Below are 17,023 nucleotides of genomic sequence, written 5' to 3'. Positions count from 1 at the left end.
CGCCAAAAAAAACATGATCACTATAGTTTAGCAACACTAACAACATTGGCCTAAAACAGACTTTTGTTCTAATTGTGATCCTTCTTGTAAAAGGTGTTTAATTTGTTTGTTTTTAATCACCTGAATGCTGCTTATATGATGCTATGTGCCTGTGATGTTGCTGCAAGTTAGTTTTTAATTGCAGTTGTGCATACATGTGTCTGTCTATGTATACAAAACTAAAATCTACTTTGGTAGACTGTGCTGAAGGAGCAGACAAGGGAATCACAGAAATCTTTATGATTTCTTAAAACTTTTCTAATAAATGCATTTCTCCAAATGTACCATCTTGAAGATATATCAAGATAAGATGAAAGCAATAGAACAAGTTTTTTAAAAAGCCAGTTGAATTCTGTGATATTAAACAATTCTGCTAGTGGTTCTGAATACCCCATATAGAGTTTGCAAGTTAAAAATGAGAAAGTTATAGGTATCTGAAACAGAATAAGGAAAAATGAATATGCAAATAGTTGTACAGGTGTCCCCCGCTTTTCGAACGTTCATTTTACGAAACCTCACTGTTACGAAAGACCTACATTAGTACCCTGTTTTCGCTTTCAGGTGTTTTCACTGTTACAAAGAAAGGCAGCGCGCGAAAAAATCAGCGGGTGATAAAAGGCAGCGCGCGCCCCAAGCAGCCACTCTGCCCCAGATTCAGAACGGCATTCTCGCCAGCATTGCTTAAACCTGTGCCTGTGAGCAGCCGTTAGCAAGAGAAGTTCTAAGGTATTGGAAAAGCCTGAAAGAGCTCCTAAAGGTGTTACACTTAGCGTAAAACTAGACATAATTAAGCATTTCGATCGTGGTGAACAAAGCAAGGGCAAAGTGAGTTTGGTTTGTGGAAGCTGACGAAGATGATGTTGAAGAGGTTTTGGCATCCCATGACCAAGAACTGATAGATGAAGAGCTGATGCAATTGGAAGAGGAAAGGATAACAATCGAAACCGAATGCAGTAGCGGAAGTGAAGCAACTATGTGAGATTTTCATTGCAATGATAAAGTACGACTTTAATTTTGAAAGAATACGTATGTTTAGGGGATACTTGCAAGATAGTTTGAGTGCTTACAAAGAACTGTGTGATAGAAAAATGCGCGAGGCTCCACAGTCAAGCAAGCCTTCCACATCAGCCACAGCAGACGACGAACCTCCACCTTCGACATCGAGGCGAGCAGTCATAGGAGAAGATGAGCTGCCTGCCCTGATTGACGATGAGATGACACCCGTGTCCCACCACCCCAACCCCCGGGCCCCGGACAGATAGTGTATCGATTCGCGGAGAATGCAGCGGTAGCCAGGAGACACACAGCACATCTTTAAGAAAAAAGCCAAAATAAACATGCTAATTAATTAGGTGCCGCCTAGCACATAATTGTCGGCCCAGAGCAGAGGCTATGCAACCGGCAATGATCTGGGCCGACAATTACGTGCCGGGCAGCACCTAATTAATTAGCATGTTTATTTCGGCTTTTTTCTGGACTATTCCTCTTCTCGCCCTATCCTATCTGGACTATTCCTCTTCTCACCTTGTCTCTTGCAAAAACGCCATCCCCTTCTCGCAATTCCTCCGTCTCCACCGCATCTGCTCTCAGGATGAGGCTTTTCATTCTAGGACGAGGGAGATGTCTTCCTTTTTTAAAGAAAGGGGCTTCCCTTCCTCCACTATCAACTCTGCTCTTAAACACATCTCCCCCATTTCACGTACATCTGCTCTCACTCCATCCTCCCGCCACCCCACTAGGAATAGGGTTCCCCTAGTCCTCACCTCCCATCCCACCAGCCTCCGGGTCCAACGTATTATTCTCCGTAACTTCCGCCACCTCCAACGGGATCCCACCACTAAGCACATCTTTCCCTCCCCCCCTCTCTGCATTCCACAGGGATCGCTCCCTACGCAACTCCCTTGTCCATTTGTCCCCCCCATCCCTCCCCACTGATCTCCCTCCTGGCACTTATCCGTGTAAGCGAAACAAGTGCTACACATGCCCTTACACTTCCTCTCTTACCACCATTCAGGGACCCAAACAGTCCTTCCAGCTGAGGTAACATTTCACCTGTGAGTCGACTGGGGTGATATACTGCGTCCGGTGCTCCCTATGTGGCCTTTTATATATTGGCGAGACCCAACGCAGACTGGGAGACCGCTTTGCTGAACATCTACGCTCTGTCCGCCAGAGAAAGCAGGGTCTCCCAGTGGCCACACATTTTAATTCCACATCCCATTCCCATTTTGACATGTCTATCCACGGCCTCCTCTACTGTAAAGATGAAGCCACACTCAGGTTGGAGGAACAACACCTTATATTCCGTCTGGGTAGCCTCCGACCTGATGGCATGAACATCGACTTCTCTAACTTCCGCTAAGGCCCCACCCTCCCCCTCGTACCCCATCTGTTACTTATTTTTATGCACACATTCTTTCTCTCACTCTCCTTTTTCTCCCTCTGAATATATCTCTTGCCCATCCTCTGGGTCCCCCCCCCTTGACTTTCTTCCCGGACCTCCTGTCCCATGATCCTCTCGTATCCCCTTTTGCCTATCACCTGTCCAGCTCTTGGCTCTATCACTCCCCCTCCTGTCTTCTCCTATCATTTTGGATCTCCCCCTCCCCCTCCAACTTTCAAATCCCTTACTCACTCTTCCTTCAGTTAGTCCTGACGAAGGGTCTCGGCCTGAAACGTCAACTGCACCTCTTCCTACAGATGCTGCCTGGCCTGCTGTGTTCACCAGCAACTTTGATGTGTGTTGCTTGAATTTCCAGCATCTGCAGAATTCCTGTTGTTCGCCCAGTAGCCACCCACTTCAACTCTGCTTCCCATTCCGATTCAGATATATCCATACATGGCCTCCTCTACTGCCATGAAGAGGCTAAACTCAGTTTGGAGGAGCAACACCTCATATACCGCCTAGGCAGTCTCCAGCCCCTTGGTGTGAACATAGAATTCTCCAACTTTCGGTAATTCCCTCCCCCTCCCTTCCCCTATCCCTATGTCACTCTGCCCCCTCCTCCAGCTGCCTACCACCTCCCTCTTGGTTCCGCCTCCTTCTACTACCCATTGTTTTTTCCCCCTATTCTTTCTTCACCTTTCCTGCCTATCACCTCCCTGCTTCCCTTCCCCCATCCCTTTATCTTTCCCGTTACTGGTTTTTCACCTGGAACCTACCAGCCTTCTCCTTCCCACCCTCCCCCTACCTTCTTTATAGGGCCTCTGCCCCATCCCCCTACAGTCTTCACAAAGGGTTCCGGCCCGAAACGTCGACCGATCTTTTCCACGGATGCTGCCCAACCTGCTGAGTTCCTCCAGCGTGTTGTGAGTGTTGCTTTAACACACGATCAGTGTGTTTGGCGCTGTTTTCCCAATTCCAGTAAGTGATACTACACTGTACATACATTATTTCTACTTTATATAGGCCATGTATTTTCACTTGTTATTTGGTAGATTTAGCAGCTTTATAGTTTAAAGGTTACTGGAGAGCCCGTTTATGCCAACAGCACTTGCGTGAGATTTTCTGCCAAGAGCGCTTGCGTGAGATTTTCGCTACGGAGATCTGTGCTGGCGATCGTTGTAAAGAAGTATTTCTACTTTATATAGGCTGTGTATTTATCATATCATTCCTGCTTTTACTATATGTTACTGTTATTTCAGGTTTTGTGTGTTATTTGGCATGATTTGGAAGGTTATTTTTGGGTCTGCAAACGCTCACAAAATTTTCCCCATATAAATAAATGGTAATTGCTTCTTCGCTTTACGACATTCCGGCTTACGAACCGTTTCATAGGAATGCTCTACCTTCGGATGGCGGGGGAAACCTGTAACTTGTGTGGGGAAAAACTTCAACCATTTTTCCTGGAACTTTGTTGCTTGATCAAACTTTCTGAACACCACTTCAAAACCTGCATGCTGATCAATACAGTGCTGCAAAACCTTCCGGCATTACATTCCAAAATCATGTTAATATTCAAATGAATAAATTGTACATGGTTTTTAGAAAAAAAATTCAAATCAATTCTTAGAAGTGGCAATATATTGAAACTACATTCAAGAGCACTGCACCATTTTACAGTAAACTCATTCCAATACACTTCCCAGGATCACCTGAAAATACCAATGCATCCATTGGATTATACTGCCACTCAGTAACTGCTATCTTGCAAAGACAGTATCAGCTGTCCAAAGAACAAAATGCTATCATTTATAAGAAATGTATATAGCAACAGGAAGAGCCTCCTGGAAAATCCATCACTGAAATGGCAAAATGTAGACACAAGTAGAATGACATCATGGATTATAGCCAATTTACACAATTACCCATGTGTAATCTTCACTTCAGCTTAGAAAAAAATGCAGGATGTAAAACAAAGAATGACAAAATACTTGAAACTTCACTGGCATCTTAATAAGCAATTTTTTGCTGGTTTTAGTTTTTATATTCATGTCCAAGTAATGGAAATACAGTAAAACACTAATAACTGCGTATCCTCAGGACATGTTCAAGACTGGCAGCTTTCTCAGAGTACTGAACTCTTACTATTCCACACATCTTCACTTCATTTTTTTATATTATCCAATTGTATTATACACAGTGGCTACTTTATTAGGTACACTTGCTCATATTATCTCATTAGCCAATCATGTGGCAGCAATTCAAATGCACAAAAATATGCAGACATGGTCAAGAGGTTCAGGTGTTATTATACCGAACATTAGAAATGGGGAAGCAATGTGATCCAAGTGACTTTGACCATAGAATGTGACTTGAGAATCTCAGAAACTGCTGATCTCCCAGAATTTTCACACACAAGTCTCGAGAGTCTACAGAGAATGGTGCGAGAAACAAAAGCATCCATTAAGCAGCAGTGTTGTGGGCAAAGAACACCTTGTTAATGAGAGAGGTCAGTCGAGAATGGCCAGGCTGGTTCAAGCTGACAGGAAGGCAACAGTACTTCAAATGGCCACGCGTTACAACGGTGGCATGCAGAGCATCCCTGAACAGATGTCATAACTTGAAGTGCTTGGGCTAAAGCAGCAGAAAACCATGAACATAAACTCAGTGCCCACTTTATTAGGTACAAGAGATATCTAACAAAAGTGGTCTCCGTGTGCAAAGTGTAAGGGCAGTGTGGGAAACTGAGCTTAATGAGGTCAATCAATGTGTACTTCTGAAAAATCAGATAGCAAATCATTGGTGTTTTACTGTATGTAACTGTTTCACTGTTAATATTTAGGGAACAACATTCATTTTAAGATTCTAAATCTACAACTAGACCATTGAAGCTAGACAAACAGCATTCACAACGAAGACTCCTTTACCATCACCTAGCTATCAGTTAGGAAGAGTGCACCAACAGGTACCAGCATGAAAAGTCCAATGTTCCAGAATTCCATACAGTACCTTGTCTACTTATTTCATCTTGCAAAAGATCTTTCATTGCTGATTCTTCTGCGATATCAGATGGAATCTCCCCCTCACTGTTAACAGCAGCAACATTGGCTCCATTATTTATCAAATACCTGCAAATAAAAACAAAAAGATAACTGTTTAGTACAATTTTTATATATGTACTTTTAAAATAAGTTTTCCCATAGGTTACCTGTTATGTTACTCTAAATGCAAGTGTATGCAGTTTGCATTTTTAAAATTGTTTCCAGTTATCAACTGCAAATACAATGTTGCTGCTGTTGAATATTGAGGTTTGATTCTAAAATCTTTTAAAATTCATTTTTTGTTATTTTCAGCACAGTAACAGGGCCTTCCAGCAAAACGAGCCCAAGCTGCCCAATTATGCCCACGTGGGAGGAAACAGAAGCACACTGAGGAATCCCGCACAGTCATGAGGAGAACGGTCAAGCACCTTAGACACCAATGGAGCTGAACTGACACTGCTAGCACTGTTATAGTACTACACTACCATGGAAAGTTACCTTGGAATATATAGAAGATAACAGAATTTCTCATCTCAGATTTTCCTCTAATACTAAGAATTGTTTGTAAAGACGGTTCTCAAGTGAACAGATCGGAAAATCCTCCAACAAGTGCTGTTTTGCATGGTGTAGTGTACCAACACCATTTGATAATCTGATTTGAATGAAAAGAACACTGAACATTTCATTTTGTTCATATATTTCCAAACAAATTGAAGGTCAGCCAACCTATTGAAATAGTTCAACACCAGCTTGAATCAACCTGGACATTAACACTTGCCAGATCTATTCAAATTTCAACTAAAGCAAATAATCCCAGAGTATTTCACATATAGAACTACCCTGCCTAGATAATGTGCAGCGTAAAATGAAGGAATGCCACAACAAATTAGATCAGGTCATGACATTTAAAATATTAAAACATTTCAGCTGAAAGCCTGAACATGTATTCACCCAGGGGCAAAAGCAGTTTTCAAACAGATGCCTATCAAATTGAACTGACCCAAAAGAGCATTTCTCTTGACAGTTTTAGAACTCAGGACTGAATGCACACAAATCCTTAAGATTCTTACACGGCATTGTTATAATGTGCAACACTTTTCAATTATTTAAATGTTATACTCCTTGTTGAACTGCATTTTAATTACTAATTGATTGAATAAAAATGTAACCACCGAGACATCGATCATTTCCATCAATAAATGGCAAATATTTACAGCTTTATGGATTTGTTAGAAAATGCAGCATTTTATTTGCCACATCAGGAAAATCTACCGCCTGGCATTAATGAAGTAGAGACAAAGAAATCCTATGGATACGACTCAACACTGTAACCCCTGCAATGAAAGTGTCTTTTAGCTTTCCTTCTCTGCCTCCTAAAATAGATTTTAATAAGTATTTCAAAAACAGAACTGTATTCCATCAAATTGAAACTAAAAACACACAAAATGACAGAATGGGGATTATTTGGAAATAATGACTGCATGTTATCAAGTTTATATTTTCCATTTTGTTAGAAAGAGCATTCTGTTTACAGCTTGCACTTGCAGTGCAAATGAAACTTCTTCACAGAAGAAATCCTGCAGTTGGACCTTGACAATGCTATTGATTACAGTAAGGTACTTGAAATAATGCAGTGTTGGTACAATCAATGTAAAATAGTGAATTTTAATTGGAATTAAGATAAAAAGAGCTATTATGCTAATCTGATAGCACACAATTATGTCAGTGAAATACTTCCAAAATGGTATAGTAGTAAGAGATGGTAATACTTTGATTCTTTTTTTTTGAAAAAGACTTGAGCTTACTGAAAATGGTTCAAAAAATTGTGCAGTATTTTTCCAACTGTTTAAATTGAGCTTTGAAATGCTTTTAAAACATTATAACATTATAACAATCACATGTATATGAGAAAGAGGAGTTCAGCGAGATCATTAATTTTAAAATGGCCTCATTTAGGATTTTTGTAAAATTTCAGCTTTGGACTAAATCATGCAGCAACTGAGTGATGACTAAGAAGAGAAGTAAGTATTATTGTTATGTTTAATTTTGAAACTTAATAAAAAGATTGAAAAAGAAAGAAAGAAAGAGGAGAACTAAAAAATACTTTGTACACATTCTTAAAACATTGAATGAGCAGTGGCACCTAGTTTCCCGGCCATAATTAAACTGTTGTGGAATTTTCTGAATTAATGGACCCATTTTCTTACAGCAAACATGGGGGCTGTCCCAGAATGTTGGGCTCTATTCAGCGTATAGCTATGCTATCTCTAGTCCAGGTATAATTCTAAACTTCAATCCCTATCGCCCCAATAGATCCTAATCCCTAAAAAAAATTACAAATCTAAACCATGTAATCCCCTACCAACATCCATCTCAAATTTGAAGCCAAATCCCATTACAGCACTAAGCACCATAGAATCCCTCCTTGCTATTCTCGCGCCACTCCAATATACCCCTGCAACCTCTACAGCCTGTGTCCCCATAAAGTCCAGTTAAACAATACACTACATCATCTTAAATCCAAGGACCAAAAATTATATACAAATCCACATGGAACTTTTATGGCAAATATTCCTGAGCTAGTACTCTGTACATACCTCTTCCCAGTCTTCCAAACCAGCCCCTTAATCAAGAAACATGACTGTTCCTTCAACAGCTAATCATTTTTTTAAAAATGGATATTTAGCCTGAACTCTCCAGTATAAATCTCAGTCTGGCTGGATAAAGGCAAGTGGAATTGGACTAAATCATTTAAGACGACTTGCAGATCCAAGGGACAGTTACCAGTAAATCTAATAACTACAGGTGATGAGAATAACGAAGAGAGGCAATTGCCCCCTTGCTGAAAACTAACAGCTGAACCTGAATTAGCATTAAAAAACTACAGATTAATCTCTGTAATCCCTTTGCAAAAACTTAGACATTAGATAGCTTGTAACAATCTCCTCCTTTAACATTCAATTTACTTATTCTCCCCCACCCCCCGCCAAAAAAAACGCCTATTCTGCTGTTCTGATTTGCCAGGGAAATGCACTGTTTTTGCAGATAATTTCCCAATTTCAGATTTTAGTTTTTCTGTCATTAACTTTGAATGTTTCTGAAAATGGCTCATGCTTACTGAGATAACCATGCACTGTGTTTTCTTTTGCCAAGCTGTTGTTAAAAAAACATATCCCAAAGGAGCAATTACTTTTTCCAATTAAATTCATTTGCAGCCTAACATCTTTATTGAAGATGAAGTGGTGTGTAAAGTGCACTTATAAACATAAAAACAGAATATTCGACCATGATGCTATGTTGACCTATTATGGGCCTACTCCATGATCAATTTAACCCTCCAATTTAGACCATAAGATATTGGAGCAGAATTGGGTCATTCACACATTGAGTGTGCTCCACTATTCCATTATGGCTGATTTATTAAACCCCTCAAACCCATCCTCCTGCCTTCTCCCCAGTTCAGTTTTTTATAGCAGTGGTCCCCAAACACCAGGCCACGGACCAGTACCGGGCCGCAAAGCATGTGCTACGGGGCCGTGAGGAGTCAGCTGCATCTTTCCTCATTCCCTGTCACGTACTGTTGAACTTGAACACCGCCTCCCACCCCCACCTGGTCCGCAAGAATATTGTCAATATTAAACCGGTCCGCGGTGCAAAAAAAAGGTTAGGGACCCATTTTATAGGAAGTGGTGGAGTATGTTGCGCGAACGTGATAGTTCTGTCTCAGTCCTGCGCACCCAACCTGGAACACCTAGCAGTCAAATGTCATCCATTTCATCTGCCGATTTCCACCATCATCCTGGTTAACAGTGTACATTCTACCTCAAGCCAACATCAGGCAGGCACTGGAGGAGCTGAGCAACATAATCAGCAGACACGAAACTACACAACTTGAAGCTTTCCCAATCACTGTGCGAGATTTCAAGCAAGCTAGCTTGAAGAAGTCTCTGAACAACTACCACACTTGACATTATACCATTAAGTCGGATCACCTGGCTGTACTTTTACTCCCAGTAGAGACTAAAGAATTCAGCGTCAGTGATGAGGACAAAGGTGGTATGATCAAGGGAGGCAGAGGAGCGCTTACAGGACTGCTTTGAGTCGGTGAATTGGACAATATTCAGGGATTCATCTTCGAATCTGAATGAATATACCACAGTTATAACAGACTTCACCAAGGCCTGTGTGAATTAGTGTGTGCTTTTGAGAACAGAATGAACATACTCAAACCAAAAGCAGTGAATGCAGCAGATTTGTAGTCTGCTGTGGCATTCAAGATGTAGAACTAATCAAGTCCAGGTACGACCTATGAAAATCTATTTTAAGGGCATCAAAACAATTCCATTTGAGAGTAGAGATGGAATTTGATGCATGTTGGTAGGCCATTACTTCCTACAAAGCAAAACTTATCATCAACCACTGTGATGTTTCACTCCCAAATGAGCTCAATGTCTTTTACGCACGATTTGAAAGGGAGAATAAAACAACACCTGTGTGAATCCCTGCAGCACCTGGTGATCCTGTGACCTGTCTCAGAAGCCAACATCAGAACATCTTTCAAGAGGCTGAAGCCTCGCAAGGTGTCAGTCCCTGATGGTGTAGCTTGTAGGGCTCTAAAAACCTGTGCCAACCAAATGGCAGAGGTTTACAAGGACATCATAGCTGCAGTTGGAGGTTCCCATCTGTTTCAAAAGGGCGACAATCATACTAGCGCCTAAGAAGAGCATCGTGAGCCATCACCCAAAGGCAATCACATCTACTGAAGTGCTTTGAGAAGTAGGTCATGACTAGAATCAACTTAAGGAATGCTAACATTTATGCATTTAGAGTGATGAAGAATGGAGCAGTTGAGAATGCTGCACAAACAACAGGAAGTTAGACAAATCTAGAAAAAGATGAGGGAAGACATTGTTACGATCATTTTCTACAAATAGATTTCAATTTTGGCTTGAAGCTGAAATTATATTTTGGATGTCAGCTCTTTCCATTTTTGATTTGCATTTGTACAGAAATTTATACTAACAAGCCAATGAATTCTCAAATGAAAATAAAAAAAATAACAAGTACCCTTCTGAGACTTTGGATTGTGATATTTTCACCTCCATATGAACAGTGCTTCATATTTCTATTCTTTTATAATAAGGCAAAGTGGAGCCCAAACAACTCCACCAAGGCATCAATAAACCAATGACCCATTTTTCATCCCGAATTGCAATGTCCTTCCTAATCAACTTTGAAGGTGAGGACATGCTAAAGCACTTCCATGATTTATAATGTAGAATTCTGGTGAAACACCACTAAATTTATAACTCTGATCACATGCCTGACTTTGGATAAGACTTACTTCAGCAAAAGGAAATGGGGTTACATCTGCAGACTAAAAATAGCGACAAGTCAACTGCAGTATTCCCTAGTTTTGTAAAACAGAAAATACAAGTAGTTATTTCTGAAGGATTCCATGAGCCATTTTTGCAACATCTCTACCCCAAACTAGATGGTATAGGATTGCAATCAGCATGAAAATTTAAGAGGAAAATAATATAAGTAGGGAAAATTCAAAATAAAACATGCTGAAATATTCAGGTTAGACAGAAGCAGAGTTAATGGTCAATGAGCATCCACCAGATCCTGAAAATGATGACAATAAAAAAAAATGCAGAAATGCAGAGAAGGAGAAGCATGGGAGGACAACAGAGGGATGAGAAACAGTAAGATTTAAGGGCATAAGGAATAAATAACAACAGGTGATGCAGTTAAGGTGAAAGAGGGTGGCAACTGCTTCTGTAAATGGTTAAGCCTGGTAAAGTACATATAATAACAAAGCACATAAAATGGTCCAAGAAGTGAGCAGTAACTATCCGTACAATGTGAAGTGATAGTACCGGGTAATGAGTTTTCCCCAGTAGACAAACTGACAAAGAATAAAGAGGAAATCTTTGTTAATGTGCAGCTGTGTATGATGTAAAGAGAAGGCAGGTTCAGTACCATGGAGGGTTTTACTCTCACTTTGGCCTTCCGACAAACCATTCCAACACTAGACAAAATTCATGTGTTAGTAGGCTCCATGCCAGGTGTAGCTGCAAACAGTTTTACAAAATCTAAAAATTCTAAACAAGCAAATGTAGGAGACATATTTAGATAATATGACAAGGAGCATGATTATTCCCCATTTCCAAGCTATGTTTTCCTCATTTCCTTTTCATTCTTTTTGGCTACTAGCTCTACACATTAAACAATTTCCTCTTCACTATCTCCAGCTATAGCATTTTAAACTGCCTAATAGTCCTTTCTGTTCCATTAAAGTGACCGCAGTTTCCCCCCTTCTATTGGTTAAAAGCCTTCATCCCTGTAATTCAATGGTGTCTTGAATTAGTTACATGGCAAATTCATGCTACAGAGCACATTTAACAATGTAATACTTTACATATATCTCAAAAAAATTAGGATCATCTATATTCAGTGTTTTGAAACGCTGGTACCTTCAAAAATTCATGTAAGGGCAACCCAGAACACTATTTTTGCACCCATTTAAACAGTGCATAGCTTAGCAAATATTAGTCAGTCGTAGAAAACTACAGCACAGAAACAGGACCCTTGACTCATCTAGCCCATGCCGAATCATTTAAACTGCCTAGTCCCAGTGACCTGCCCAGGACCATAGCCCTCCATAACCCTCCCATCCATATACCTATCGATGCTTCTCTTAAGATGGTGAAACCATATAACCATATAACAATTACAGCACGGAAACAGGCCATCTCGGCCCTTCTAGTCCGTGCTGAACCAAAAGCACATCCACCATATGCACTGGCAGCTCATTGCATACTCTCGCCACCCTCTAAGTTTCCCCTCATGCTCCCCTTAAACATTTCACCTTTCACCCTTACCACATGACCTCTAGTTCTAGTCTCACCTAACTTCAGTGGGAAAAGCTTGCTTGCATTTACACTATCTATACTCATAATTTTGTATACTTCTATTAAATCTCCCTTCAAACCTCTATGTTCTGGGGAATAAAGTTTAACCTATGCATCATTTGCTTATTACTCAAGTCCTATAGTCCCAGCAACACTCTTATAAATTTTCTCTGCACTCTTTCAACCTTATTTAAATCTTTCCTGTAGGTAGGTGAAAACCAATTAGGCCTCACCATAGTCTGAGACAATTTCAACATAATATCCCAACTTCTGTACTCAATACTTTGATTTATGAAAGCCAATGTGCCAAAAGCTTTCTTCATGACCCTATCTACCTGTGATGCCACTTATAATGAATTATGGGCTTGTATTCCTATCTCCTTTGTTTTACCACACTTGCCAGTGCCCTACCATTCATTGTGCAAGTCCTACCCTGGTTGGTCCTTCCAAAGTGCAACACCTCATATGTGTCTGTACTAAATTCCATCTGCCATTTTTCCAGCTGGTCCAGATTCTGCTGCAAGCTTTGATAGTCTTCCTTGCCATCTACTACACCCCCAATCTTGGTGCCATCTGCAAATTTGCTGATCTACTTAACCACATTATCATCCAAATTGTTAACATAGATGACAAACAACAACAGACCCAGCGCAAACGCATGCGGAACTCCACTGGTCAGAGGCCTCAGTTAGAGAGATAACCATCTAAAACCACTCTCTGGCTCCTCCCGCAAAGCCAATGTCTAATCCAATTCACTACCTCACCTTGAATTGCAAGCAGAACTTTCTTGATATACCTCCCATGCGGGACCTTACCAAATGCCTTGCTAAAATCTACGTAGACAACATCCATTGCCTCACCTTCATCAACTTTCCTGGTAACCTCCTCAAAAAAACTAAGGTTAATTAGACACAACCTAGCACACACAAAAGCCATGCTGACTATCCCTAATCAATCACTGTCTGTCCAAATACTCAATATCCGGTTTCTTAGAATACATTCCAGTAATTTTCCCACTACTGATGTCAGGCTCACCAGCCTATAATTTCCTGGTTTATTTTTAGAGCCTTTCTTAAATAGCAGAGCAACGTTAACTATCCCCCAATCCTCCGCTACCTCACCTGTCACTAACGATGATTTAAGTATCTCTGTTAGGACCCCTGCAATTTCTACACTTGTTTCCAGCAGGGTCCAAGGGAACACCTTGTCAGGCCGTGGAGATTTGTCCACCCTAATTTGCCTCAACACAGCGAACATATCCTTTTCTGTAATCTATAGTAACTCTATGACCTCACTGTTGCTTTGCCTCATTTCTAGACTGTATCGTCTCCTCAGTAAATACTGAGGCAAATATCCATTTAAGATGTTCCCATCTCTTTTGGCTCCACAGATTGATCATTCTAATCTTCCAGAGGATCAATGTTGGCCCTTGCTTTGTAGAATTCCTTTGGATTCTCCTTCACCTTGTCTGCCAGGGCAACCTCATGCCTTCTTTTAGCCCTCCTGATTTCTTTCTGAATTGTTCCCTTGAATTTCTTCTACGCATTTGTTTCTGCCTGCTTGTACCTGCTCTGCACCTTTTCTTCTTTTTAACCAGGGCCTGAATATCTCTCAAAAACCAAGGTTCCCTAAACCTGTTATCTTTGCCTTTTATTTTAACAGATACATACAAGCTTTGTACTCACAGAAATTCACTTTCAAAGGCCTTCCACTTACCAAGTACATCTTTGCCAGAAAATGGCCTGACCCAATCTACACTTGCAGAACCTTTCTGATACAACCAAAACCGGCATTTCTCCAATTCAGAATCTATTCAGCTCATACTTATTAAAATGCATCACTGCAGACCTTTCCCCTTTTAATTTCAAATGTCACATGGTTTTCCATCACCTACCAATCTTGTTATATGCCTTCATGATATCAGTTTACGCCTTCCTTGGCATTTACAACACTCTTGCACTTAAAACTTTGAAATTTAGTCTTTTACTACCAATGTCATTAAGGTCAAAATGATAAATGCTCCAGTTTGGAAACATCACACCCATCAGTCTGAAAAACTGTCATTTATCACAACTGTTAGTCAGCCTTTACTCAGTATTGTTACTGCTATTTTGAAACCTTGACTTTCAGCTTTACTGAGACACCTACTATGTGCTATTTATGAACTACTGTGAAATCCATGTGCATAACATCAACAGAGCCGTCTGCACACACTTATCTCAACCCAAAAAAAACTAATTGAAGGATGTGCAAGTGACTGAAATTTTCTTCCACAGTATTTCTTCCAGTTTTGTCAAATAATTAGTTATGATCAGAAACAAAAAGTGAATGTTTTTAAAATTTATTCTCATTAAAAGAAATAAAGCAAAGTAAAACAGAAATTCAATCAGGTATAGTCAATCAATTTCACATCAACTCAATGGCGATGTGCTGTGGGAGTAAAGGCTGCAACAACGCAGAAATAACCTGCTGACATCTGGCAGCAAAGGCTGCAGGACGATGCTATTGGGTTGCCAATCTGCTCAAACTCATTGGCTGGAATTTGTACTGCAAAAATGGTTGCGGGAAGAGAAGGGGTGCCATTGAGCAGAACGGAAAGGGGGTAGATAGGAAGCTACTGAGCACAATTTCAGTATCATTTTCATGAGTTGTTGAGTTACATTACATTTTGTATTTACAATGCAAATTATACAGGAAAGCATATTCTTTTGAATAAATTGCATTTAAAGTCATAGTTTTCCAATGAAGTAATCAAAAACTACCTGTATTTGGTAATGGTAATAGCACGGTTAAACAATTTTGATGACAGCTAATATCATTGTTTTGGTTTGCATTTTTCAAAATAGTCTTTATTATTTGTAATTCCAAAATGAAATTATAATTACAAATGAATTTGATTTGATTGACACTGTCAGATTTACTAGTATGTTTCGCTTTTTTTTAAAATCCAGTCTATCGAAATTTTTCCATCTGCTGCAACCAAGCAGAGTGTAGCTCTGCAACTTGGGGTAAATGTCAGCTGAGCACTTAGTTATTTTTAATACTATTAGCCCTCATTGCAACACTTAATCCACTTTTATTTCACTACCTCAGCAACTTTTATTTATCACAACTGTGGCAAACACAAAGATAGTTTTGTTAATAAACAATGATGCAAAACCAAACCCATGCTTTCTGCCTCCACTTTGGTCTCTAATTAATCCCATCACTCTTCCAGTAACCCTTTCTTGCTACTATTAATGCACATATTGAAGATCTTTTGGCTCCATTTTGTGTATGACGCAGGGGAAACAGGATCATAAATAGCTTGTTTGCAAGGCCAGACAACTAACTTATCGCTTGGAAGTGTGATATGATTTTTGGCATTCTACAGATATAGCCATAATACAATGGTACCCATCATGCTACAAAATAATATGCAGGTTGAAAACCTTCCAGGCCAAGTTAATATACAAAGTGGCAAGTACAACAAGAATTAAAGACTCAAGACACCAATTAATAGAGAAACTTCTAAGACCAAATTTGCAGTCTTCATTATGATATCCAGACTTCTACATATTAACAGGTACACAAGTTAAGTGAATTTCATTTAAAACTCTCAAAGTATGCGTGAAACATCTTCCTTCAATTTCCCCTAATGATTAGCCTTTCAAATGAAAGAATCCTCAGTTACTGTTATCAAGAATAAAGTATGAACAAAATTATGTTCTGTAATTTTGGGGTCAAGTGTTAGAAGTCATCTATGAACATCAGCAATTTGCACTTGCTAGTCCTCAAAGGATTCAATTCGAAGTACATTTATTACTAAAGTATGTATAGATTATACAACCTTGAGATTTGTCAAGAAACCAATTAAAAGTCGAGCACCCAATGCACAGCGAAAGAGGGAAAAAACACAAACCATGCAAACAACAAAAGCAAGCAAACTGAGTTAATAGACCCGAACCCCAAAGCAGCCAGAGTAGGCCCACGGCTTCAGTCTCAGTTCATCATATAGCAGGGCAAATCGCTGCAAAGCTCACAACATGAAGCGCGTAGCAACCAGAAAGTCTCGGACTCAGCGCCATGGAGAGCGGAGTGAACGTCACAAAAGGGCGAGCAGAATTCGCTTGACCTTCGCCTCTGGTCCTGACCCCATGTTTCCAGTCTATCTGGGCTGTCCAAAAACTGGATCATGCCGTGTACTAGGACGCAGGCCCTGCCGCAACAATATGCTCTGCGCCTGGACGTTGCCACCTAGCCCAAAGCCATCCTCAGCCTTTCCAAATTAGCTCAACGCTTAGATTGATCAAACCTCACTCCCAGTTTAAGTGGATGGGCACCGAAGCTCCTCCACCTCGATTCCTCCGAATCGCTCCCTCCAATTCCATCTCCAACTTGTGGATCTCCAACCCCAACTCCATCTCGAATACATTATGCTTCACTTGCCTCTTCATCGTTTGCAGTGATAGTTTACCACAACTTATGTCAGAAGAAAATGTAATTAATAATGAATTTTGTCAGATTTCTTGCCTTTTGAACTACCAATAAGCTGTTGCCGAACTTCAGTAGTATCATCTTAAACTGGAACAGTGGCATCTTGAACCAGGCAAGTGAGATTGAGGGGAAGGAAAAATTGACCACAATATATAGATAGACAAATC

At 40.2% G+C, this 17,023-nt stretch overlaps 1 protein-coding gene across 2 annotated transcripts in view; it reads right to left on the bottom strand.

The window, feature by feature from the left end:
* The window catches only part of LOC140209922 (protein phosphatase 1 regulatory subunit 12A-like), a 249,168-nt gene that overhangs the window by 150,068 nt on the left and 82,077 nt on the right, over positions 1-17,023 (bottom strand). For both annotated transcript variants that reach the window (XM_072278585.1, XM_072278586.1), the window contains exon 3: positions 5,432-5,550. In XM_072278585.1, coding sequence (XP_072134686.1) covers positions 5,432-5,550 — 119 coding nt within the window. The remainder of the gene's footprint in view (positions 1-5,431; positions 5,551-17,023) is intronic.

This window comes from Mobula birostris, chromosome 14 (genome assembly GCF_030028105.1).
Source record: "Mobula birostris isolate sMobBir1 chromosome 14, sMobBir1.hap1, whole genome shotgun sequence".
NCBI classification, from domain to species: domain Eukaryota; kingdom Metazoa; phylum Chordata; class Chondrichthyes; order Myliobatiformes; family Myliobatidae; genus Mobula; species Mobula birostris.
Note: the sequence above shows the minus strand (reverse complement) of the source record. Positions and strands in the feature narration are given on the sequence as shown.